The sequence below is a fragment of the Bos indicus x Bos taurus genome, chromosome 13 (assembly GCF_003369695.1).
Source record: "Bos indicus x Bos taurus breed Angus x Brahman F1 hybrid chromosome 13, Bos_hybrid_MaternalHap_v2.0, whole genome shotgun sequence".
NCBI classification, from domain to species: domain Eukaryota; kingdom Metazoa; phylum Chordata; class Mammalia; order Artiodactyla; family Bovidae; genus Bos; species Bos indicus x Bos taurus.
Genome location: NC_040088.1, coordinates 40175329 through 40198905, shown reverse-complemented (window position 1 = coordinate 40198905; position 23577 = coordinate 40175329). Strand labels below are relative to the sequence as shown.

Here is a 23577-nt window from a genome sequence, read left to right as displayed (position 1 = left end):
TTATGGGTGTGACTTTTTTTTTTAATTGTATAATTCATTTATACAGAGAAATCATTTGGAATTAATTATTTACAGCCTTTTTCAGTTTTCATTTCCACTGGCCAGATACAGTTCACATAACAGTCCACGTTTACTGGAACAGTCACCATGACAAATCTTCCACGACATGGGTTTTCAGTCCTCCCCCGTCCAAGACAATGATTACATTTGAACAGAAACTTTTCAGAGTAAAACACTCACCAGTCTCTTTTCCCCTCTTACGAATAAATCTGCCAGAATGGATCTAATATGGTCAAATTTTCAACACATTTCCTTTTCTTTTCAAACCCCTTATTTGCAAGTACTGTAAATCAAGGCAAACACCATTCACATCCCCCAAGCCTTCTACGACTTACTACATACTCTCGACTTCAGCTTTTACTATCTCTTCTCAGAAATGTCTGACACAATCAGACATTTTTACTTTAAGACAAAACTACACTCTTTTTCCCTCTGTTTTTTTTAAAAAAATACTTATTACCAGTCAATTGCCTTCCCTCTTGCTTTTCAGAGAATATTAACTTTCCATGAAATCCTTAAGATGGTTTTCTTTCAGTAGTTCAGAACACACTGAGTCATTTCATGTGTGTCCACCACCCTGAAACACTACACTTTAAAAATCGCAATTTTCTTAATTGGCTCAAAAACAGTATGGCTTGATTTCACTTGGTAAAGTTAATATGATTTAAAAACATACATACATACACACATTTTTAATCAAGGGAGAAAAATACTTTAAAGACATGCCAATTTGAAAAGGGATCAAAGTAAAAAAAGGAAAGACTAAAAACTACTTTACAATAAAAAAAAATTAAATAATCGGCAGGTTAAATCAATGAAAAATGAGGAATGTAGAGTGAAAAACAAACTAATAAAAAGCATTCCAGTTGGCAAAATGGAAAACCGATTAAGTTTGGTTTGTTTTCCAAGAACTTATGTTTCAATGTAAATTTTGAAATATTACAAATATTCCAAGTAGATCTTAGATGCCAATGTTACAATTTCAAATTTTGCATGCAAAGTTCATCAAAGAAACACTGGTAAAATCCTGGTATTTGTAAAATTTTAAGTTTTGGCAAATACTGTAAATATCACAATTGGTATTAAAAAGTCATGATGAGTGCAGAATGAAAATACCTGTTAAGTATTTCATTTGATTAAAAATACCAGGTTTGCATGTTCTAAATGATCTGAGAAGAAAAAAAAAAACAAACTGCAGTTTAACAGTAATCTGTATATGTATCTTTAGCTGCCATTAAAAAAAATAAAAGAACAACAACCAAAACCAACCAAACACACAGAAGACATGAGACGGGTACTGAGTAATGCTGCCGTGCTCACAGGACAGAAAGAAAAACTGTACAACGTCATAAATAAAGTCTCTCGCAGCTGTTGCCCAGAGCTTCCTTTATACCAGGGTCTCCTTCCGCTTGCCACCGACCTGGGCTCTGTCCCTGGCTTTGCGGAGGCTGGTCTGGGCTCGGGGTGCTTTCATGCCCGTCGTGTGGTCTGCTGTGTGCACCGGGGCGCCACACTCAGCAGCGTCTCCATCAGCTTTGCCCTGAGTCATGCTAGAGACCATGGATGCCTGTCTCTGGGCCCTGGCGTTGCTGGTGGTGGTGGGGTTCTCCCTGCACTCCTGGTGGAGCTCCGAGGGGCCAGTGGCCTGCTGGAAAGGGGCGATGGCATTGCGGATGCAGCTGAACCACTGCTGCTTGTGGAACACGTCGTTGGCTTGGAGTGTGTGGGACTGGCCCAGACAGGGGTCTTGGAAGCGAACTCGGAAAATGTTTTTAGCTAGAAAAATAAACATTGACAAAAGGAAATAGACTTAGAAAGCTATTCCTAGATGTGGTCCGACTACATGAGTATGGGTGCTGGTCTCCCCACAGCAGGCACATCTAGGAGGCAGTGCCCTATGTATCATGTATGTATGAGGCAGTGCCCATGTGTATCAGGTACACATGCGGGAGTCAGAGCACCACAGCACCTGACGACTCAGCGAGTGGACCAGCTCGGGATGACAGAACCCATTTCATGTTTAGTGTGTTGTCTGGGGACAGATTCTTAATTATTAAAGCTGAAATCATTTAGGTTCTGAGTTTATGATCATTGAAACCATTTTAAAGTGTGACTGGTACCTTTATCTGAGTTGCCAAAAGCCCCTCGGAAGGACCCTCCCATCCTCACGTCTCCATCCTGCAGGTCTTCCAAGACCAGCTCCTGGACGGGGATGGGCTGCCGGTAAACCTGGTAGGAGTGACGCTCGTTTCGAGTAACAGGTCGAGTCAACACCAAGATGTCTTGAAACAGGAAAATGTGCAGTTTCTGGAGAAGCGAGAAACAAATACTTCTTAAATGTAGAACTTTGTGACTTTAAGTGAGTGAAATCCATTGTTTAAAAAAATGTGACTGGATCTTAATTTTATCAAATTGATTTACTAAGATCTCCTTACAAATGACTTCATATAGATGGTGCTTTAAAAGCAATGCACATTCTCCTTGGAGAGCTTTTCTCACTGTAGACTATATACAACTTTTCTGTCCATGTGTAACATTAGATCAGCAGCAGCTGAGCAAACGCCACGCACCACCAAGACCTGTCGGTGGCGACGTGACTGGAAATGCCAGGACTGTACACTACAGTCTTCTAACAGGGCAAGAACTTAAAAATGTAAGCTGGTAAAGATGTTAATGGTTCTGTTTTGTCTAAACAGAGACAAACCTAAGCTTTTATAGAACAATGAAGCCTTATAAGAGAAATCAGAGATGGAAGATTAACTCTTTCCAAACAGAACCTCAACTTATGAATTGGGCTTCTGAAAAGCACATGATGAAATAAAAAAACCATTCCACGTGTATACTTAGTTTCAGCAGGTACCTTTGTAACTAAGATTGAAAAAAGAAGTGTGCTCTCATTCTATGTGCTGTCAAAGTTTGTTTCATAGTGCTAAAAACTTCCACTACTATAAACTCTTCAAAAAATTATTCTGAAGGATATGCTTTTTTATTAAACATCATAAAACTAGTAATTTATTTAGAAAGGAACCCCTAGCCAAACAAGTTGACTTATGCTTCAAAACTAAAAAATAAATTATTACTGATTCTCCATCAAGACATTTAAGTCACTCTGTAATGACAGAAACCAACTATTTGCTTTATCAAAGCTGATAACATAAAATCCAGTTACTTTCAGTATGTGATGAGTTTATTTTATAAACCTGCTTCATAATTCATGTGGAAAAAACTAAACAATGGGAAGAGGGCAGGAACTGCTCACTTCACATTAGTGTTAAATGCACTTACGTGTCCATTTTTATTTTTCAGTTCCCCATGGCAGAGCAACACTTTGCTTGATTCAATTCTAGGGTCCTTCTGCTTTTCCTCCAGATACTCCAGCTTGTCAATGTAATATTGGCATTCTGATTCACCTTTCTTCACGTTGATATCAGAGAGAACTCCTTGTATTATTAGTATCTAAAAAATTATATATATACAAAAAAATCAATGGTGCATTTTCAGCATATTAATTTATCCCTGTTTTCCTACAGGATTAAAATGATAAAATTTTACAACTTGAAGGGACCCCAGCAATCAGATAATTCAGTCAGTCCCTTCATTTTACAGTGTCAGCCACACTGGTGATTTGCCTTAAGTCACATAGCTAGCTAATGAAAGAGGTCAGATTAGAACCCAGTCTTCCGACTAAAACATAGATAAAACATCTATTACACCTCTTTACTAGTGCATAGTGCGCTAACATACAAGAACTGAAAGTTCATGTACTCATTCAGCATGCAGAAGCTGTGAGGGGATCACTGTATATCTTTCTCAGGCAAGCTAACATGCAAACTGGCAAAGCACAGGAACCACTTCTTGGGTTACTTACAGCCTTCTCCAGGAGCTGAACATCCGGGTGGTCTTTGGGAGTATGTCTAAGAATCTCTTTCAACAGTAAAGGGTATTTGACAAGGCGGCTTCGAGGAATATCGAGGAAGCTCCAGAGATCCAGTTTTCGGCTGAAGGGAGACTCCAGACACCGCTGGAGGAAGTCCTGGACTCTTGGGTCCTGTTTCTTCTGATCCAGAAGAGCCTTGGCTGCCAGCTGGTTACTGCAGTAGCCTTTGTAGGCATTCAAGCCCGGCAACTAAAGAGCAGTAAGAGAAATCAAAGAATAGTCCATTAGTGAGACTGCAACATGTCTGTTTCTAAGACATGAAAGTGAAAGTGAAGTCGCTTAGTCATGTCCAACTCTTTGCGACCCCGTGGACTGTAGCATACCAGGCTCCTCCGTCCATGAAACTTAGAGCTATTCGTGAAAGTTTTTAACAAGCTGTGAAGATTCTCCTGCAGGTGATAATGGGTGACTGTTCTCTCACTTGACTGTACATGCAAAGGCTGTCTTTCATCACAGAACCCCAGCCATTCCTCCTAGAACAGGGCCTGGCATCGGCAGGCACTCAGATGTTAACTGAGAGAGTAAGACAGGTAATTAACAGATGTAATGTGGGAATTCTGTCCAAGGAGGAACATATTCTTAAAACAAATGAAACAGTGTCATTCATGATATGTTTTTCTTAAACAGTGACTGTAACTTCTATGTACATTTGTTCAGTTTAAGTGCCCCATTTATCTGATTTCAGAATCCACTAACTGGATCAAATCAGTGTGATTCTGATCACAAGTGACAAGCCTGCCCTGTCTGCATAAACCTGCTACATACCCAGTTCACGAGAATCTGGCCAACATGCTCCACTGTCCCGCCAGGCTTGGTGGCTTCTCCTATTCTCTCCAACAAATCTGAAGTGTAAGAAAGCAGAAATTCCAAGAACAAGTTTATTTAAAAATAATTCAGGGAGGAGCAAGACAGTGGTAGGGGGTTAAGAGGTACAAACTACTATGTATGATACAAATAAGCTACAAAGACATACTGCACAGCACAGGGAATGTAGCCGTAGCTTTAAACGGAGTATAATATTTACAAATAGTAATCACTATGCTGTACACCTGAAACTAATGTTGTAAATCAACTCTATGTCAATAAAAATTTCAAAAATATCCTGAACTAAATTAGAAGTTTAGATTTAAAATTACTTGTTGTTGCTGTTCAGAATCTTACGAAAATTAGGGAGCACAACTTACCTTCATGCAGAGGTATGTAAGCATCCAAATCACCAAATATATGTGTGAGCTCCTCTTCTGACATAATAGACAGCTTTAACATGGGGTCGTGGTAGGCCTGTTGGAGGAGAGAAGTACATCACACACAGATCAAGCAAATAAAACACAAAGAGAGGTCCGCATGTGAATCAAGCCTGACTATGTAAAAACCAGCATGACTACTATTTTATACATAACAGAAATTAAAGTACATGTTCATCTTGAAAAACTCTTCCTGATATTCATATTTGAAGAAATGAGTCTAATAAACCTCATCTAAAATTAATATACACCAGTAGATATTCTCTACTTTTCAACTTCTAAAGGTAACATCCTTTAGAATTTGTGGAATATAATTCTTAAAACCTATGGCACAGGAGAGAAAGTTCTTTACTGACCTTTCTTGCAAGTTTTAGGTCCTCAATTAAGTCCTGTTCCCCTCGGGACATTTCATAGATTGCCTAAAAAAATCCAGCAAACATCACAGGTCACTCCTTCCTTTCAGAAAGGAAAATTACATGCAATGGATAGTTACCATTATTTAACTTATGTTTGAACAGCGCTTTTCAAAGTGACTCAGTCTGAACACTATAATTCAGAATGGAACCTCTAATAAGAGGATGCCATACGTTTCATATTCTACCCCATCAGGGTGTTAAACCAAATGACCACCACCTTCTGCAAGTGCTGAAAACGGCTACTCAAATGCAAAAATGCAAGTTTATCTTGCCGGAGGTGTTAGTTTGCTATTCTTCCGACAAAACACATGTTTAAGAATCAGAGTCTATGTTTCATTTTATGCTAGTGCACATAAAGTCTTGCTGTGGGGTGCACACCTCTTGACGTCTGATCTCCCTGGAGGTTAGAGACTGCTTCATGCTACCGTCTAACGTCTCTGACCACAGGGCGCTGCTTCTCCTCTTGGCAGGCACTGGGACTGTCGACCTGCTGGAAAACTTTTGGGCTGAAGCTGGGGATCTGCTGTCACCACGAAGGGTAAATGACTTAAAAGAAAAGAAAGAAAAGTGAATAAGAAAAAGCTTTGGAGGATACAGAAACTATTTATTTTTTCCTCAAAAAAAAAAAAAGGGACAAATTAAAAGGTTCTGGCAGTTTCTTTATGCATAAAAGTCATTTATGCCAGCTTCAATCTGACAGTATTATAAAATATTTGTCAGTCAAAATTACTTTCTGGGAATAAAAACTATCCAAGTTCTTGCTTTGCTCTAAGATGTAAACTAATATAATGAGGTTATATAAATATTGTTTTGACAATAATATTCCTTAACAGCATATTCCAAAAGAGGAAAATTATATTTAAGTATAACAGTACAAACTTGTCTGTACAGCTCAAAGAAAATGCAAATTTTAGGCTTCTATAAAACATTGCCTCACTGCATTACTTGCTCCTACCTGTATTGTTTGACCAAAGCGCCTGACGGCTCCATTTCTTACAGGAGAGATTAGATTTGCCAAGGATGTGACCCGAGCTAGAGGTCGTACTCTTTTATTGCTTGGCTCCTGTGAAAACAAGAACAAGTTATACTAAACATGTGTTTAGGTATAACTATTTCACCAAGTTTGTACAAAATGTTAATATCTCTCAAAAGTCAGATATTTGTACAGTATATACAAGAAACATGGAACGCTGAAAGTAAATGTTGTTTCTCATTGTTAAAACATGAAGGACACTAATGAGTAATGGAAAATTAAAAAATAAATGGTACAAGAAAGGTCAAATATCTGAACATCACTGAGAACATAACATACTATCATTAAACAAACAAAAAAAATCCAAAATTAAAACAAAAGAATTAGATACTAAAATCCTACAGAAACTTTTAGTTTAATATAGAGAGTAACTTTTGAAAAACACCTTCATGTTATGAAAAATTAAGCATACACAAAAGGGGAGAATTGCATAATGGATCTTGGTCTAACAACAGGTTTCATCTGTGCCCATACTGAAATATTTTACAGCAAATGCCAGACCTTCTATCATTTCACTCTTAAATACTTCACTTAACGAACAGCCTTTAAATGAAGGCATCTGACATTGGGATGAGTCAGCTCCAAGGCAGCCAGGTCCCTGTGGTGGGAGGTGTTCAAGCGTAGGTAGAACAGTGGTTAAGAGGAGGCTGAGCCTCTGGACTCAGACCGACTGGGCCCAAATCCTGGTTCTGACACTTGACAGGAAACATCCTGGGTCCCAATGTTCTGTAAAATGGAGTTAACATGAGAACGTCTCTTATAAAGGTGATATGAAGATTAAATAAGATGTTTAAAGGGTTTAGAATAGTTCTCGGAACATACTGAGTTTTATCTATTACTGACATCCTTTCTCAGGAATATTTCCACTTACTATGTAAATACTGATATTTATAAATAATTAGATCCTCTCATACATTTAATTATCAAGGAAAAATATATACAGATTGAGAAGATGTAATTATTTTACATATATTGTTTTTAAAACAATAATAGTATAGTAAACACATCATTTACCAAAGATTCCAAAACCTTACAAACTGCATTTCTTTAACTTTACAGCTAGGAGAGTGGAGGCACTCCACCAGGTGACTCACACAGCTGCCTAGGTAATGAAGGTTAGATCAAAAAACAGTCCTACCCTTTATAATGTCCATGGCGCATAATTATTTGTTTGTAATTTTTGGTGCCTTTGGCAATTTGTGGCATGCTTGACAAAATTTTAATGAGGCTACAGAAGGGTACATGATGAAAAATTATACAAAACTCACTACTTAAAAATGACAGATGAAATTTTTTTCTAAAAAAATCTTTGATATGACCCAAGTCATGAAAAAGAGGAAAGTGAATAAAAATAATCCCCTGAGAATAATTTGAGAGTAAAGTGGCAGAAAGGGTTAAAATCCTTCGGAAAGAACTTAAAAGATGGAATATCCAAACAAGCAATGAGACTTTTCTAGGCTCTGAAGGTGTGGACACAGCCGTGGCCAGGAGGCTCTGCAGACAGACCACACAGTCCAGGCCCCTGGGTCAGTCCTGAAGAGGTACTGCGGCAGGCCAGCCCCCACCCCCACCCCAAGTAACTGACTCCGAAGTAAAACCGTGACTATAAAGCCACAAGTGTGTGAATGTTAAATGAACTGAAAAAGAAACCTCCCGAGATATCTACTAAAACGACGCACTGTGTGGCTGAGGACATGTGTGAATGCCTTTACCAGACCCATCTGTGCAAGACTGAAGGGACACATGCGCGGGCAGAAGGCAGGCAGAAGGCATTCCTTTCTATTTAGTAAAGGCAGGACAAAGACGCTTCTGTGTGAACGGAGATAGAATTACCTCACAAAGTAAGATATGCCAGTGCCAAGGAGAAACCGAACAGTTGTCAGAAAGATCTGCCCACCGATTGGAAGGAGAGGTTAATTCCTCATCCTTGTTTAGAGCATAACCAATTTACTTCCTGGTAAATCATAAAATATTTAATTTCAATTGAAAAGTCTTTGGAAAGGTGCTCTTCCCAGTGAATTTGAAAGGAAAAGTTAAGTTTAACTGGAAGGAAAGGAATTTCTGATATCTATTTTAATACATAAAATAAAAAATTCTTATCTTTGGATCAGTCAGTACAACTACTAATTTCCTGGTAATGTAAAACTGTGATATTTAAAATGAAATCTACTGAATTTAATTTAGATAATTAAATGTAAAGATATCTAAAGCATCTTTCTGAAACTAAAACTGAAATGTGGATTCTCTCTCTGAGGGTGGTGGGGTATTATGCCAGGCAGTATATGTGTGGTATTAATATGTTCCCAGCCCTTGAGAAGCCCACCCATAATCTCACTGCTTCACAAAGGAGATGCCAGTCTCAGGAGTGTATCTAATCTAAAACGTCTGGGAGGAGCGTCCGGCTAGCTCTGTCACAGAGCAAGATACTCTTGAGTCTGTACCAAAGTAGTGCTGAATCAGTACACAGAGGAGGGCCTGGGGTGAGAGGACATTTTCATACTTTCCACACTGGCTTTTGGGATCTGAAAGTAATTTTCATGCCTCACTAAACGTTCACATGTGAAGAATGCTTGTAAGATACAACACAAACTTTTAGCATATATATTTATTATAAAACTACAGAGAATTTTAATGAATAACTAATTCAAAAAATATGATTGAAAGGCAAAGATTTAATACAGAATATGGCTCACTAATCTCAGGATAAACACATTTGAAAAAAATGAGAGACAACTGTTGGGGAAAAGTGTTATAGACCAGGTCACCTATAAGGTAGGGACAACAAGTTGTCTGTTATGGGTTAGAATTTGGTCTGTGTGAGCTACAACCAAGAGCAGTGTTTCTTTAGAGGTTGAGATGTGCCATCTAACCTACTCTGGTTTCTTGTGGGGAGTGCTGTGGAATCCACCCATGTCTGTCCCTCTGCAGGTGAAGGAACAGAGGGTAGGAGTCTACCTGTCTTACCAGTACCCAAATAAGGCTTTCTTCCTGGTTTTACTGTCATGTTATTTTTGTTTTGGAGTGTTGTTAGCAACATTATGGTAAATATAAGAAGCTTAAAGAATGCATACAGATAGTGAGATTGTACACCCTCCTTCAAAGAGGATCTGAAAACCCAGGGGAACAATAAAGAACACAAGCAAGTTGCACATGTTCAAGGAACTTTCTACTGTCGGCAACCTTTCACTAGGGCTAAAGTTCACTTAGAGGGAAAAAACCCAACACCCTCTAATATAAACTTATGTTGTTTATTTAGGTTAGCTTTTAACCAGACTATCTAGGTTCTCCAGGCAATCACATGTATTGTTATAGGGAATCTGACTTGAGACCTAGTATTTAATCAATTTATTTCACTAACCCAGGTGTACTCAGATTTTATGCCTTAAAATATTTTCTGGATAGCTACAAACAAAATTCTTAAAAACAATTTAAAGTCTTTTACTGGGATGTACCTTGTGCATAAAAGCAACAACATGGAAAAGTTCTAAGGTGAACCCTGTTTTTTGTAAAAAGGTTTTTTTTCTCCTCAGGATGTCACATAGAGGATATTTTTTTGGGGGGGTCGTCTTTTCTAGAGTCAACCAAATCAAGACACAAAAAACCAAGTATGTGTCTGGGTTTACTCATTCGGGTTACTGGATAAATAATTTTCTCTTCTATCTGGCAAAAGCTTTAACAAGAATGAAAAGAAAAAGTTATTTATAAAAAGATAAAAATGAGTTATGATCACACAGGATTTCTTCCCTTTCCTCTTAGTACTAAATAGTCAAATACAGTTATTTATTTAAGGCTGTGCTGTTAAAAGCCTGATGACATCCTTGGTGTTTTTAATCTCTGGAATAATGGTATGCTGTAAACACGGTCAGTGTCTGATACCAAACAAGACTAGTTCCGCTTTAGTATTTACATGATGACCACTTTCACAAAAACTGAAACACATAAGCCAAAACCAAACAGAAAAACGAAAACCAAAGGCAAATCATGTCTTTTAAAGATGGCAGCTATTTTAACTACCAAAGGTGTCTGTGAGAGACACAGCTTTGCTGAGACACACAATACATTGCGCATATTTAAAATGTATAATTACATAAGTTCTGATACACGTACATGGCCACAAAACCATCACCTCAAAGCAGCGGCATACAGTTAACTGAATACAGGAATGATATTTCTATTCTCTCAGCAATGATGAAGTATATACCATAAAGTATATCTAATTGCCGTGTGCTATATATATAGAATGAGCACAGAACATTAACTATTAAAATTAAATAAGAGGCATAAAAGTCACTTATTTTGATAAATGTTCACAAAGACCTTAAAAAAGTACGATAACTTGAGGTAATTAAGGCAAGGACGGCAGAAGTACCTAAATAATGGTTCACTGGCTTAAATAATTTAACATATTTTTCTTTCTGAAGGACAAAGCCACACACAACGAACTTATCAGATGTGGAAAGAAAATTAAAAATGAACGCTGGCATTTTGTTCACTAGCATTAACTTCTAAGTAAGGGATTCCTACTTTCTGCTTACTCCACAACCCAATTCCCAAGACTGACTAGATAACAGAAATAAATGCAAGACAAAAAAACCCCCCAAAACAAAACCTAACCAAACAAAAAACTGTATTAAACATCAGAAATGTGACCAATTCAACCAAACTTAAGTATATACATTTAAAATCTTTTTCTTTTGTATGAAAGTTTGTGTACACTTAAGTAACGCTATGCATAAACACATTTCAAACTTGCATGTGAATCAAGGCCAATTTATTTTTTTTTCAAGGCCACTTTAATGCTCAGTAAGAGCAAAAGTTCAGTTTAACGTCATTCTGTTAATACGCTGTTCAAGAGGGTAAGTTTCGTGGCGTTAGAAACCTTCCCTGGGCTGTTCTCGTCCACTCTTACCTCCTGCTCTCGGAAGGACTGGTTGTTCACGTCGAGGACTCGTATGGTCCTTTTAATGGGCAAGAGACCTCCGACCTCATCGTGTGCCACCATGCTTCCCAAATGACCCCGCGTCCCCAGCCCGAATTCCCGGGCTCCTCCCGGCTGGGTGCTCAGCCGGCCAGCGCAGCCATCAGCTAGTCTCGGCGCGGCCGCAGCTTCTGCGGGCGCCCGCCTGGCTCGCAGCCTCCAGGCTCTGGGGGCGGGGCCCCGGGGACACGTGACCGCCTTAACTGACAGCCGGGCGCACCTAGGCCTCTCCGCTTTCCCTGCCAGAGAAAACTATCAGGGGTTTTGGAAATTTCTACAGTGAGGCCAGAGGGCAAAAGGAAACTGGGTTAACGTAAGGCTCTTCCTGATTTAAAAAGCATTCCCAGAGACAAAGGAACTGCTTATCCAGGTTACCTTTTTCGTACTTAGCTGCAGACACGGATACTTTTTCTATAAAACCCTGTTGCCTAAAAAATAAATTATGGACTACTTGACAACGTTCAGTTCACTTCAGTTCAGTCCCTCAGACTCTTTGCGACCCCATAAACTGCAGGATGCCAGGTCTCCCTGTCCATCACCAACTCCCGGACAACTTTAAGAAAATCGTAATTCAGAGTTAAATAATGTAGATACTGAAGACAAGAGTAATTGTCCAGGGACCTTGCTTTTATTTTACATAAGTTCAATTACTAGTCCAAACCTTACCTCTGTGAAGCAACCCTACTTCTGTTGGTTTGGCAGGCCTACAACCGAGCAGGTTTTCTTCTTAGACAATAAGTACTGTATTCCATTTTGAAAAGTAGAATTTTCTCTTAATTATATGGTAATTAAGCCTGCCAGGAGAAGGCAATGGCACCCTACTCCAGTACTCTTGCCTGGAAAATCCCATGGACCGAGGAGCCTGGTGGGCTGCAGTCCATGGGGTCGCTAAGAGTTGGACACGACTAAGCGACTTCACTTTCACTTTTCACTTTCATGCACTGGAGAAGGAAATGGCAACCCACTCCAGTGTTCTTGCCTGGAGAATCCCAGGGACGGGGGAGCCTGGTGGGCTGCCGTCTATGGAGTCGCACAGAGTCGGACATGACTGAGCGACTTAGCAGCAGCAGCAGCATGAGCCTGCCAATGCAGGAGACTCAAAAGACATGGGTTTGATCCCTGGGTCGGGAAGATCCCCTGAAGAAGGGCACTGCAACCCACGCCAGTATTCTTGCCTGGAGAATCCCATGGACAGAAGAGCCTCGAGGGCTATGGTCCATGGGGTCACAGGAGTTGGACATGACTGAGCAACTAAGCACACATGCACTGTGAATGACAGGATGCTGGTAATTTATGAAAACAATTCTTAGGACTTATTTAGTTCAGTTCAGTAGCTCAATCATGTCCAACTCTTTGTGACGCCAGGGACTGCAGCACACCAGGCTTCCCTGTCCATGACCAACTCCTCCTGGAGCTTGCTCAAACTCATGTCCATTGAGTTGGTGATGCCATCCAACCATCTAATCCTCTGTCATCCCCTGCTCCTCCTGCCTTCAGTTGATTAGGATCAGAGAAATCTGAGGCACCTCTGTAAAGGCACTATTCTAGATGATGCAAGTGATAGAAAACAATAGGTTCCACATCCACTTCTGAAGTGCTAACAGATCATTGTGTAAAGCAAGGCCACACAAAGAGATAAGTGATGCAAGACAGCTTCTTACAAGTCCCCAAATAAGTTGTACGGCTAGTGAGGCATTCAGGAGAAGAGACCACTTCCAGAGTCTTCCCAGCTGAGAGGAGGATGGGAAAGACATTGGGGGCGGGGCTGTAAGACATTGTTTCAGGGCCTGGAAGGTCATGTTGTGTTTTTCATAGGTCTGAGCAAGGGAACAGTACAAGGCCTTCCCAAAGGAGCACAGGGAACAAACTCACAGCATGAGGTCATAGGCACAGATGAGCACATGGTTTTATTGAGCAGGTGAGAGAGATAAGAGGTGTGTTATAAGGTGGGGTTTATGATGGTTTAAAACATGGCTGGAAACCTAACACAAAAATCATAGCCAGGTATCAAGAACTTTGCCTAAGGTAGGCCAGTGGGAAAAGCAAAGGACAGATGCGAGACAACATGTGCAAGAAGTTAGAGATTCCGACGACTGTAAAGTTAGGAGGTTAACTATTAATGCAAATAAAGAAGAATCAGCTTTGAAAGGACATTCTGAGTTTCATTTTAGATATACTGAGTCTGAGGTGGTGGAAAAACATGCAAATAAAACTACTGAGTTAGTAGTTGGAAATGTTGGACAAAGACTCATGAAGAGGTCAGAGAGTGGATTTAGACTGGGCAGTCAGAGACACAGGGATCAGAGTTGAAGCTCTGGGAGTGAATGAGATGCCGGGGGGAGAAAAGCTGGACAAAAAGAAAAGAGGCCCAAGGATATAACTTTGGAGAAATGCCAAGGGAAAAAGAATTTTGCAAAAGGAACGGTCAAAAGGAAGGAAACAGGATGCCAAGGGAAGAAAAGGTGTTAATTATGGCAAAAAGGTTATGAAGAGTAAGAAAAGATTCATGGATTTGCTGATTATAGGTCTAATGAAGACCTCAAGTGTGCTAGCTCAGCAGAATAAAGACAGAAGAGAAACCACAAAAGTTGAAGACTGAATCAAGCAGAACAACAGTGGGCATAGACTATAATGACAAATAATCTATAAAAAACAATTTACTAAGATTTGCAGAACAGTGTTACTTCTTGCAGGGAGGAAGAATGCTGTCCTTCCATAAACACCAATGTGTTTTGCATTTAGGATGGTGTTAATAATCTGTCGGCTTTGAGACGTGGAAAGAGTAATGGCAACTGGCTATATTTCATCAACTAATCTTTATTACCAAGTCACACCTGGGCAACATGTGTGACGCACGGGGCCTTGAGAGAGGCTGCTTGTAGTAGACAGTTCTCTGCTACACAGCATGAAAGTGGAAGCACCTTAGAGATCCTGGAATCTTGTCCCCTTATTTTACAGGTGAGAACACTGATCTGCTTAAGCCCTCGGAGCTCATAGGGTCCAGTAATCTGGTTCAATTAGTTTCATCCATTAAAAAATAGTTGCAAGGAAGGCTAATACCTTGTGGCTACTTAGTTTCATAGGGAATAAAGGACTTATGCAGAGAGGGATTGAGGAAAAAAGCTGCTAGCGTATTTTCACGGCCTCTTACCTGACGTCTTTCTCAAGGCTCTGTTTTTCTGTTTAGTTCTGATAGAGGTAAGGCCAAGGTAATTGGGGGGAAACGACTATCTCTCATTTCTCTCCTTCAGTAAGGATGTAACGGATAAAGGCAGAAATAGCCACAAAAGCCAAGGAGGTATAGTGATAGTCCCAGTGGAAAAAAATCTCAGCTCATCAAACCTAAAATCTTAGATTCAGTTTGGATGTTCAGGTTTGTAGTCTATATCTAATTTAGACAACTGTAGAGATTATCTATAAAAGCAACAGTGACCCTGGGATTCAGTTCAGTGAGCACTCTGAGTGATGAGTCTGAGGGACTCTTGACTCTAACAATGCTCTATTAAAATCCAATGGCTGAAAAAGGTCCCTTTTGACTGCTAACTCACCCTCCTAAGAAAACTTAAGAGGAAAATGGACAGTGGGGAAAAGAAAAGGGAAATGTGAGTCCTTATTCTGTGCTGGGAGCTTTATGTATATTATCTTGTTCACCAGACTTTATGAAGTATGTATTATTACCTTCATCTTACAGATGGAGGAAATCAGGCTTCAGAAGGTTTGAGAAACCTGTCCCAAGTTTCAGGGGTCATCAGTGGTAGACAGGTTCGAATCTGGTCTGCTCAACTGCTGCTGCAGTGTCCCTTCCCCATGAGACAGTCTGTGTAGCACCTTCAGCTCAGTGCTCAGGCATGGCTGGTTGTCATTCTGTGAGTTAGGAGCAGAGCTGAGTTTAAAACCCAATCTCTTAGTCCCAGGCTAGTTTTGCTAAATAACTGCCAACAGTTTACAGGGAAGCAAACCATAGTAGAAAGATTATTTGTATTATAGGCAGGTAAATAAAAAGATAATAATGAAATTATTATTAAGCAGTTCCAGCTGCTTAAGTTTTAGGAAAAAATCCTATTTCAATCAAGTTTACTTTAATGATGTTATTAACAGCAATTTGACTTTCAACAACTGGCATAATTGGAACACAAATTGGTTAAGTGTCTTGTCTGTGTATAAAATCTAGAATTTATAAACATAAAAACAAAATTGCATTATCTAAAAATAGTAATGCAGCTTTATTTAAAAAAAAAAAAAAAAAGTTTTTGGTAAAATTACTGTTTTCCAAAAACCAAGTGTAATGATAGCCTATGTTCATCTGTTCGCATGGTGCCTTCAATGCTTACTTTCCTAAAATTTGAATAATGTGAAGAGAAAGATGTTTTCCTTCTCTATAGACAAAGGACTATTAGCCAATTTACCTTTTTTCTCCTTTTAATGTGAAATAAGAATTCTGGAATTTAGAAATAAATTAGAGCTGAAGAATAATCATTACTTTTTTTTGGGTCTAGATACTATTTGTTCTTACTTTTGTCTAGAACAATAACAAGCAATTGGAAATTAGGCTAGGAAACCCTTCTTAAAGGTAAAGAAGAAAACAAAATCTAAGCTCTCTGCTGCCCTCTACAAGGGATAATGTGAAATGCAACCGCCAACCTGCTTTTCTTCAACTTTGTAAGGATCTTATACTGAGGACAATAAAATTTTTATCTTTAGCCCTTGTATAGCGCTCATGTTTTATATTGCTAAATTAAACATTTTAAAATTGTACAAGTATATAAAGAGATTGCAAAGTTCACAAGATATATTTTAAGAACTTTTTATAAATATAAAAATCTATGTTCCACTTTAAAACGAGTTCAAGATTACAAAAACTACTGTACTTCACTAAAAATACTTGAGTTAAAAATAGAATTTCAAATCTTACTAAAAAAGGAAACACTGATTGAAATATTAACAAAGTGGTACTTCTGAGGAACGAGTGCTCCACAATATCTAGTAATGAGTTAAAAACAACACCAAAAAAGGCATTCACATTTGGGCGAGATGCGTATGAAAGAAGTCAGCAATGAAACTATATGTGGATCTGAAATTGTAAAACATTTGGAGTAAAATTTGAGTAGTATGTCCAAGTTTTACTAAGAATTTATTTTGGGAAAAGATCAACTCAGATCAGTTAATACTATGAGAAAGACTATAACCAGAATAGCTGACAGGCTAAGAAGCTTGGTATTATCAAAACCACAGTTCTCTTTGCAATGATAACCCAAGCATCAAACAGAATCAGATACTGCTGCTGTTGGTGATGACTTTTTATCTCAAGTGTACAGGATAACATTTCTTGCATCATTTAAGATGGCCTGTGCTTATGTATTAATATCATGATGTTGAGTGGGATTTCCCAAATTTCCCCCCTGAGAATCAGCTAAGGCCCAAACCCAAAGACCAACTGCACTGCTCTGAGCCAGTCCTGTGTTTTCAACCCATATCTCACTCCAGCTGCTGCTGCAGCAATGGCTCGGCCTCAGATAGCCCCTGGCCCCAGCTGCCCTGGCCCCAGCTGCGTCGAGTTCTCACCCTGGGCTTCTCAGAGGCGGAGACAGGCATTTACAAGTGGTTGCCTGGAAGTGTGAGGGATTAACATCCCTTGGGACACCCACTGACTAATGGAGCACAGAAGCTGGTGGGTAAAAGCTCCCCGGTGAGTACCCTGAGAAGACAACTGTGTGGTGTATTTTATGTGGCTCTTCAGAAGGTCCCATAATTAGACACTTGCAGTAGCTGCCTCCATGTTCCTTGGCACCACACCTGGAACCCGACTACCTTGTCCACTACTTCATGCCTCAGGCTTGGATTTCTGGAGGGACCATGGGCTGAGACACTGACACGGAGACTGGCCCTAGAGACCAGACACTCGGGATGGGAGTCTGAAACCGGTCACTCACGGATGAAGTGGTGACAAGGACCACAGGTATGGACTGGTACAGATGGAGCGGTGAAGCAATGGTATTGTAGCAGGGGTGACATGGGGGCAACAAACTGTAAGGACTACAGAGTTGGCTGGCTTCTGTTAATTACTTTAAGAGACTGAAAAAGAAGATGGTAACCTTCATGTTCTCAGAAGTCATTACAGAGGGAAGGGCAAAGTGGGAGCCCCTGAAATGTAACCCCCTACCCCTGGGCCAAGGTAAGAGACTGAAGCAATATTGCATACCGAGAGAAAACGCAGAGACAGCTATCAAATTTGGAGTAAGCAAGAGCGGTGATCTCTACTGTACCTCTGTTAAGCCTCCTGCAAGGAGGTGGTGGTTCTTTCTCTGGAGGTTCAGATTTGGGGATCTCATTTTCTTAAAAGTTAATAGTGCATTGAAGGGTTACATTTTGACTACTGGTATACTCAAACTGTATACCAATCTGCAGAGTATAATGATATACTCTACAATTTTAGATTATACCTAATACTAAATTATATATTTTATTCTTTAATGACTATGACAGGCAATTGGTACTTTAATACTATGAAATACTACACAAAAGCATGAGGTAGCCCTATATATTGGAGAAGGCAATGGAACCCCACTCCAGTACTCTTGCCTGGAAAATCCCATGGATGGAGGAGCCTAGTGGGCTGCAGTCCATGGGGTCGCTAAGAGTCGGACACGACTGAGCGACTTCACTTTCGCTTTTCACTTTCATGCATTGGAGAGGGAAATGGCAACCCACTCCAGTGTTCTTGCCTGGAGAATCCCAGGGATGGGGGAGCCTGGTGGGCTGCCGTCTATGGGGTCGCACAGAGTCGGACACGACTGAAGTGACTTAGCAGCAGCAGCAGCAATACCAACTGGTACTTCTGCAGTCTACTGTAATCTATGCAGGTATGATTCTGTCAGAGGTTCTTGTTTCCTGTCTTCTCTCTAAAGTTCAGTATAGTATTTGAAATATTGTGGGTACTCTAAATGTCTGTGGTATTTTTTTTTAAATAAAAGAATAAAAGAATTTAGATCAGACCTCAGTGAATTTTGGGTATACAAAGATGATGTTCAATAAATAATTATTTCAAATTCATTCTTTCATTACTATAGTTGTACACAAATCCTTGGCTTTGGAACAAATGGAGACTGCATATTGCTGCATTATTCTCTTTGTAGCTGGGCATGTATTTAATGCAACCAAAATTTTATAAGGATTTCCTTCTTGAATATAATTCCTCAGTTTAAAGGAAGTTAACAACAGTATGTACAAATATACAACTACTGCCCTAAAATGTACTATTAATAAATTCTGAAGGGCAACAGAAGCCTGTCTTTGGCTAGTTGGTGAATATTAGTTCATAATATAATATCTACCCTCAAAATTATAGTAATTCAAATAATTCCCATAAATTCAATGTCAATAAAAACTGCTAAAATGACTCAGGTTTAGAAGAAAGCTGAATTTCCCTCTCACCAGACTGGGGACAAAATAACACGAGGCAAAGACCATATGACCCGCAAAGGCTTGGAATACCTTGTCGTCTGGGAAGAAAAGGAGGCCATTTAGTCTCTGGCTGTGAGGTGAGGCTATCAAAAGGAATGGGGAATCAACCTGCTGTATACATTAAATTTACCCAATGTTGTACGTCAATTATATCTTACTAGAGCTGGAGGAAAAGGACATAGGAGCCATCCAGAAGCCAAAGATGGGACAATGTGAGCCCAGTAAGAGTAACAGCTAAAATGGATCAAAACACAACAAACATGTTCACATCCATGAGTTCATAGTACTATTAAAAACAAAAATCACTAGTTACTTTTAGAGGATTTTAATGACTAAAACTCATTATTTTTGAAAACTGATAAAGGAAAGGAATCAAGCACTTGTCCAGCCTTTATTATAAAAGAGTACTCTGAGTAGCCGAGGTTGATGAGAGGAATTTTCTCTTTACAGAAGTGTTCCAGTTAATAAAGAGCTGATAAAGGCACAATAGAACTATTCTGCAATGTCAATGAAAAATGAATCTAGGCAATGACAATTAATCTTTGATAATCAAGCAAATTAACCAGGTTTGCTAAAATGTTGAGGGGCAGATCTATAAAAATCTGATTTTTAGAAAATATCTGTCTTTAAAAAGTAGCAGCTCCCATCATTAAACATGATGGCAAACATATTTTAAAAAACCTCACTTAAAAATGTATAATTTTTCATAACAATCTTTTAAAACAAAGTTCGTTAAAACCAAGGTGGTTCTGTAAAACTTCCAAGTGACAAGAGTGAAATAAGTAATTCCAAAACAATAGTTTTGGACTTCAAAGTACAATTTTACAGAATAGGAGACATAATTGTTTCTAAGTGTGCACTGAGCTCTGGTTGATCATACATCACACACTGGAAACCCCTGGGCCACATCTGGCTTGCAGATAAGTTATTTGGCTTGCACAGTTGTTAGAAAAAATCTGATCCAACACTTAAAATTTGGATTTCATACAAAATTTGGATTTCATACAAAACCCCAGATCTGGGGATAAGGCACAGGAGAAGCTGCCTCTCAGAGGAGGGACACGTGCTCTTCCATCCATCAGCTACCTGCATTCCTCTGCACAGATGACAGGCCTGGTCTCCTCAGGTACAGGAGCTTGTGGTCACTACTGTTTTGAGTGACATTTTCTGCTCATTCTTCACAGAGAAGTAGAACAGAAAAAGGAGGGTATCTGTAAGAGCCAATACCACTCAGTTCTGCACTCAGAAAATGCAAAATGGAAAAAAACTCAGCATTTGCTATTTTTATAGCACAGAAATAAAGTGCTATCTGCATATTCTTAAAAGCTTTTCTTTGCTAGAGCATAAGGCTTACCTTCAGATCAAGGCTGCTAAGGCTTACAACATCATCATCTTTCTCTCTTCGTTTTCTTTTCTATAAAAAAAGGAAAAGATTTCATTCTTATATAGAAGGAAAATCACTTTTAAAAAGTGAAGCCTTAGGCTATATTCATCAGAAAGTTATTTTTATGAGGGATACTCATAATTTATCACTGCTGCTGCTGCTAAGTCGCTTCAGTCGTGTCTGACTCTGTGTGACCACATAGACGGCAGCCCACCAGGCTGCCCCATCCCTGGGATTCCCCAGGCAAGCACACTGGAGTGGGTTGCCATTTCCTTCTCCAATGCGTGAAAGTGAAGTTGCTCAGTCGTATCTGACTCTTCGCGACCCCATGGACTGCAGCCTACCAGGTTCTTCCGCCCATGGGATTTTCCAGACAAGAGTACTGGAGTGGGTTGCTATTGCCTTCTCTGATAATTTATCACTAGCACATACTATATACTTTCTAAAAAGTTCCCTCAGATTGAATTATCTGGTGTGAAGTGATTCCACTCTACTAAAAAACTTATCTAAAGTTTTCCAGAATAGAACTCTTATGCAAGTCAAGCCTATACTTGTTAGAGAAAAAGTAAAATATATTTTATATATACAGGCAGAAGTATTTTTAAAAAGGAACACATTTTATTTATTCTATGAGGGGGTGATTTCACTAGGAAAGAAATATCCTTTTTTCCTGGTCCAAGTAATTAAGGTGTGTTGCCCAAAGCAGGACTTTTCAGCTGGAGGAACATGCACGTACCTAGAGAACCTTCCAGTAATCATTACCACCTTCCTTCAGCCCTACAAGTGCCAGCAGTGACCCAACTGTGTATATAGCTTTAACTTCTAGTTCTTAGTCAATATTGCTGGGAAAGATTGAAAGCAAAAGAAGAGGGAGGCAGAGGATGAGAGGGTTGGATGGTATCACCGACTCAATGGACATGAACTTGGGCTAACTTTGGGAAATTATAAGGAATAGGGAGTCCATAGGGTTACAGAGTCAGACATGACTTAGCGACTGAACAGCAACAAAGTCAATACTGAAAAAGAATCCTTAAGTAACATTTCTTCTGTATCTCAAAATAATTTTCTGATTAAATATGACACAGCCCAGCTCCTGTGAACTCTCAACACTGAGCAGCCAGGACCTGGCCACCCCACAGAAGAGGAACTGGGAGAATAGAATCTACACTGCGCAGGATGGGGACAACTGAGAAAAGGAAAGATAAAGTCCAGGTAGAAGTCAGGGAAATACATGGAAGGGAACATGGCTAGCACTTTATCATCATGTATGTTGCTTGTGGTAGGTCTCAGGCTAAGTACGATGTTATAGTCTATATTCTCACCTTGGTTTGCCAAGACTTTTACTATGATTGGGTGTTGACTTTACTTTTCCACTCTTACTTCTCCTCCTCTTTTCTTCAGTTCACTTTATTGTTCTTCTCACCCCTTGAGTTAGATGCTTAATTTTTGATCTTTTCCTTTCAACTATGTATTTAAAAAGTAATAAATCTCCCTCTTAAGTTTTCTTAATCATATGCCAAAAGTGTTAATACATGAACCATGAGATATTTCTTTTGTCATGGAGACCTCTATAGAAGTGTTTTCACAAGTGAGATGCACCTATCTCAGAGAAAATGCAAGATATCTTTCCTGGAGTACAGGAGTAAAATATTAGAACTTCATTTCTATGTATTTCTTACTCCTTAAAGTGAGCTACTAAAATTTAATATACAGATGACAAGCTCATCATCACTCACATTTTCCAATGTGAGTTAAAGACAATGATAATCTAATCAGATCCAATTTAGAAGTCAGTCCCCAACTGTGAAATTATTCTGGCTATCTGAAATACACATTTATGTCCACTCTCATTAACCTCACCCTGAGTATTGTGTTTTGATACACTAAAATATCAAATTAAATACAAGAGAATAGAATACAAATGAAGCATGTATTATTGGACCATCATAATACATGCACACAGGTAAAGTTTGGCATACTAGAAGCAGAACCATTTTTGCTATTTCCCCCAAATAAGAAAAGCATAAGAATCATGCTCTCTTTGTACATATTTTATTTATATGGGTATTATGAAGCAATGAGGTTTTAATTATTTAAATTAGTTTTTAATTATTAAAAAACTCCAATTTTCTGGTGTTAGTTTCCATAAGGTTGGATGCCTTTGGAAGTCTCCTAAAAATAATGAAGCAGTCCCTCTATACTAAGATTGTTTATAACAGAAATAATTCATTTGTTATATGTATTACCTACAATCATTTTTATATTTTTCAACAAAGGAGAAACCTGTCAGAGTATGTACATAAAAATATTAATATATTCATGTTTCATAATATATTAATTTTAACACTGGTAGAAATAAGAGAATGAATTGAATAAAGATGAATAGATCCAATACTTTTCAAAATATATTTTACATTTAACTGAAATAAAAATGTCAGTCTGTTAGCAGAGAAGAGTTAAATTATGCTGGCAAAGACAGTGATAGAAACTCTGTGCCTTAAGACTTTCAGAGATGCACAGACAACTAGATTGAAGGACAGTCAGGAATTATTTCTATCTAATGTCTTGAAATAAAAACCCAGGTGTCTACTCACCAAAGTGAAATCCCAATGGGGGCCAGGTGTTAAAAATGTGAAGGAGCTACCTCTCCGAAGGGAGTATCTGTTAACAGAAAATTCAAATACATTGAGAGTAACTTCAGTAAAATTAAGCACTAACAGGTAAAAAGCCATCTTTTTCATAGTTTCAAAACTCTTCAAAGTAGCCTAATTAATCATTCAATTGTAGCAAGAAGAGGGAGGGTATTTAAAAACAAAACAAAACAACCCACAAAAACCAAAATCCAAAAAATCAGGGTATAGGTTCTAGTCACTTCTGGAAATTTTCAGAGACATTACAAAAGTGAAAAAGCCTTTATAAAACTAGTAGACAGATTAAACTAATTCACCAAAACAAGCAGAGTTTATTTTAGAAGCGTATACATGGCTCAATGATATCAAATATATTTTATATATTTCACTAATAGGTTAAGAAAACAGTAAATGATGCAACAAATTCTTGATAA

At 38.9% G+C, this 23577-nt stretch overlaps 1 protein-coding gene across 2 annotated transcripts in view; it reads right to left on the bottom strand.

The window, feature by feature from the left end:
- The window catches only part of NET1 (neuroepithelial cell transforming 1), a 34695-nt gene continuing 11118 nt past the window's right edge, over positions 1-23577 (bottom strand). Inside the window, exons 2-12 of one of the 2 annotated variants that reach the window (XM_027559525.1) lie at positions 23108-23174; positions 20484-20543; positions 6613-6720; positions 6036-6203; positions 5598-5660; positions 5182-5278; positions 4763-4839; positions 3929-4186; positions 3346-3516; positions 2181-2367; positions 1-1836 (exon numbers count right to left, since the gene is read on the bottom strand). In XM_027559525.1, coding sequence (XP_027415326.1) covers positions 1448-1836; positions 2181-2367; positions 3346-3516; positions 3929-4186; positions 4763-4839; positions 5182-5278; positions 5598-5660; positions 6036-6203; positions 6613-6720; positions 20484-20543; positions 23108-23174 — 1645 coding nt within the window. In that variant the 3' untranslated portion in view covers positions 1-1447. Of the gene's footprint in view, positions 1837-2180; positions 2368-3345; positions 3517-3928; positions 4187-4762; positions 4840-5181; positions 5279-5597; positions 5661-6035; positions 6204-6612; positions 6721-11599; positions 11813-20483; positions 20544-23107; positions 23175-23577 lie in introns of those variants that run through there. The other variant, XM_027559526.1, reaches the window with a different exon arrangement.